This window comes from Hypanus sabinus, unplaced genomic scaffold (assembly GCF_030144855.1).
Source record: "Hypanus sabinus isolate sHypSab1 unplaced genomic scaffold, sHypSab1.hap1 scaffold_1677, whole genome shotgun sequence".
Lineage (NCBI taxonomy): Eukaryota > Metazoa > Chordata > Chondrichthyes > Myliobatiformes > Dasyatidae > Hypanus > Hypanus sabinus.
Genome location: NW_026779760.1, coordinates 38,974 through 42,619, shown reverse-complemented (window position 1 = coordinate 42,619; position 3,646 = coordinate 38,974). Strand labels below are relative to the sequence as shown.

Here is a 3,646-nt window from a genome sequence, read left to right as displayed (position 1 = left end):
GCTCAACCCACTCTCCCCCCCGTCTCGCCCTCTCCCTCTCCCTCCTCCTCCCCCTCGCGGCCCTGCCTTGATCACTCCCTCCTCCTCTTATCGTCCCCTCCCCTCGCTTCGCGTCCCGCTCCCCTTAACCCCCCCCCCCGCCATCTCCCTCGATCCCAAACCCTCCCCCCTTCCTTCCTTCTCTCTCTCCCTCCCCACCGTCCCTGTCGTGGCCTCTCCCGTTCCCGCCCCCAGTCTGCGGGGCCTGCCACGTCTTCTCGGGGACCAGCCGCATCTTCGGGGGGTCCCCCGCGCTCCGGGGCCAGCTGCCCTGGCAGGTCCGCCTGCGGACGGGCCCCTACATGGGCGGCGGGGCCCTGCTGAGCGACGGCTGGGTGCTGACGGCCGCCCACGTCGTCGAGGCCCGCTCGGCCCTGCCCCGAATTGTAGCCGGGGTCACCAACCTTCGGGACCTGAGTCCGGGGGAGCGGCAGGAGCTGGAGGCCGAGAAAGTAGTTCTCCACCCGGAATACCGACGGCAGGAGCTGGGACGCCCGAACTACGCCCACGACGTGGCCCTGGTCAAGCTGAAGAAGAAGGCCGAGCTGGGGCCCACGGTGGCCCCCTTGTGCCTGCCGGGGCCCGGGGAGGCCGGGGCCCCCCCGGTGGGGACCCTGGGGCTGATCGCCGGCTGGGGCAGGACGGAGAACCTGCCGACTCGCTCCGCCGACCTCCTGTGGGCCCAGATCCCGGTGGTGGACATGGAGCTGTGCCGGCGGGCCGACTACGGGGGCCAGGTCCCCGTCTTCACCCAGAGCATGTTGTGCGCCGGCCAGCCGGGCACCGACTCGTGCCAGGGCGACAGCGGCGGGGCCTACGTCTTCAGGGGCCAGGGGGGCAGGTGCGTGGCCCGCGGCATCGTCTCCTTCGGGCCCCAGCAGTGCGGGAGTTACGGCGTCTACACCCAGCTGGGGGCCTACGCGGACTGGCTGCGGGAGGTGATGGCGGAGGACGGGCAGTGGGCGGACGAAGAGTGAGGGTCGAGCGGGCCCGCGGGGCAGTAATTGGAGGGGTAATTCCACCCGAGCTCGCATGAAAAAAAAATAATAATTGAAAAAGTAACTCCAACCAAACTCGAATAAACCGAAGTTAAAAAGAAAAAGATGATTGGAGAAGTAACTGGCAGACAGTCGACAGAGTCTATTTTCTCGGAAAGGGCGGCGAGGGACAGGGGCAGACTGGCGGTGCCCGTCCGGTCGGGCAGCCTCTGCGGAGGAGAATTGGCGGTCGACGTTTCAGGCCGAGGTGGGGGGGGGGAGAGCCAGACTAAGAGGCGGCCAGGGGGGAGGACAGGATGGGAGGTGCCCCGGAGGGAATATGAGGCGTTGCTCGTCCCTCGCTTGGGGGCGTTAGCGTTGGGGGGGGGGGTGGTGGTGGTGGTGGCCGGGGACCGTCCGCGCCGGGTGTGGACCCACCCACCCCCAACAAAGAAGGCGACGGCAGCAGATCTCGGCCTCGCCGGGGAGGGGGCCCGTTCGGGAGGTGAGAGGGGGGGAGGGAGGCGAATGGGTGAGCCTACACCTCTGCTAAGTGCCGGGAGGGGGATCGGTGGGGTAGTGGAATTGGATGGGCGAGGGAGTCGCGGTGGGAGGGGGGGAGGTAAAGAGACGTTCGGTGGGTGTGTCCCGTTAAAGGGATAGTCGGTAAAGCTGGGGGGGGGGAGGCGGATGCCCGGGAAATGCACAGGAGCAGAATTAGGCCACTCGGCCCATCTAGTCCGGTCTGCCATCCAATCATAGGCTCATTCTTTCCCCTACTCCCCATAACCTTTGAAGCCGAGTCCAACCAAGAACCCCCCCCCAAAAAAAATGTTCCCTTTAAACTTTTCCCCCTTCACCCTTAACCCATGACCTCTGCTTTTTCTCTCCCCTGGCCTCAGTGGAAAAAGCCTGCTTGTATTCACTCAATCTATACCCGTCATAATTTTATACACCTCTGTGAAATCTCCCCTCATTCTCCTACGCTCCAGGGAATAAAGTCCTAACCTAGTCAACCTTTCTCTGTCACTCAGTTTCTCAAGTCCCGGCAACATCCTTGTAAACCTTCTCTGCACTCTTTCAACCTGATTAATATCCTTCCTGTAATTCGGTGACCAAAACTGTACACAATACTCCAAATCCGGCCTCACCAATGCCTTATACAACCTCACCATAACATTCCAACTCTTAAACTCAATACTTTGATTTATAAAGGCCAATGTACCAGAAGCTCTCTTTACGACCCGATCTACCCGTGACGCCACTTTTAGGGAATTGTGTATCTGTACTCCCAGATCCCTCTGTTCTACTGCACTCCTCAGTGTCCCACCATTTACCCTGTATGTTCTACCTTGGCTTGACCTTCTGAAGTGCAATACCTCACACTTGTCCGCATTAATCTCCATCTGCCATTTTTCTGCCCGTTCCACCAACTGGTCCAAATCCCTCTGCGAGCTTTGAAAACCTTCCTCACTGTCCACTACACCTCCAGTCTTTGTATCGTCAGCGAATTTGCTGATCCAACTCGCCACATTATCATCCTGACCATCGATACAGATGACAAATAACAAACCGAGACAAAGTTCATTCGTTCGTCCGTCCTCCTTGTTCGCCTCCTGCTCAGCTCACAGATCCCCCATCAGTTAGTTCCCCCCCCACCACCCCATCTGCAGTGATGACCCATACAGAAACCCATTCCAGCATTAAGTAACATTACAGAGAAGCCATTTCATAGAACAGTACAGCTCATTACAGGCCCTTCGGCCCACAATGTCATGCCGACCCTCAAACCCTGCCTCCCATAGAAACCCCACCTTAAATTCCTCCATATACCTGTCTCGCAGTCTCTTAAACTTCACTAGTGTATCTGCCTCCACCACTGACTCGGGCAGTGCATTCCACACACCAACCACTCTCTGAGTGAAAAACCTTCCTCTAATATCCCCCTTGAACTTCCCTCCCCTCACCTTAAAGCCACATCCTCTTGTACTGAGCAGTGGTGCCCCGGGGAAGAGGCGCTGGCTGTCCACTCTGTCTATTCCTCTTAATATCTTGTACACCTCTATCATGTCTCCTCTCATCCTCCTTCTCTCCAGAGAGTAAAGCCCTCGCTCCCTTAATCTCTGATCATAATCCACACTCTCTAAACCAGGCAGCGTCCCGGTAAATCTCCTCTGTACCCTGTCCAATGCTTCCACATCCTTCCTGTAGTGAGGCGACCAGAACTGGACACACTCTCTAAACCAGGCAGCATCCTAGAGATGGTGGTGGAATTTAGGGAGTCTGAGCCGGGAACCGGAGAGGCGGGCAGAGTTTCTCCAGGTCAGCGGGCGGGGACGAGGTGTGGTCAGACAGCCCCGGGGTGGATAGAAGCCGGCAGACGGTTTGCCTCCGGAGATGGGAGGAGGGAGAAGGAGAAAAACGGCGGGAGGTGGAAGCTGGAGGCAAAGCCGGTGAATTTGGCGAGCTGGGCCAATTGGGGCACGAAGAGAGGGCCGGGGGCGTGGAACACCCAGTGATCGGGGGGTCCCGTGGCCCCACCTTCAGCCTGGACGGACAGCAGAGATTGTTATATGTAGCTGGCCTGTTGAATATATCACCTCCGGCCGGCAGTGAGCTGCGGAGATCAT

At 59.0% G+C, this 3,646-nt stretch overlaps 1 protein-coding gene across 1 annotated transcript; it reads left to right on the top strand.

Moving 5' to 3' along the window:
* Nucleotides 1-234: 234 nt before the first annotated feature.
* LOC132387269 (complement C1s subcomponent-like) lies at nt 235-1,133 on the top strand (the record flags this gene model as incomplete). The annotated part of the gene is made up of 1 exon (XM_059959619.1): nt 235-1,133. A coding segment is annotated over one exon (782 nt), but the record flags the coding sequence as incomplete, so codon positions are not given.
* Between the last annotated feature and the right edge of the window lie 2,513 nt (nt 1,134-3,646).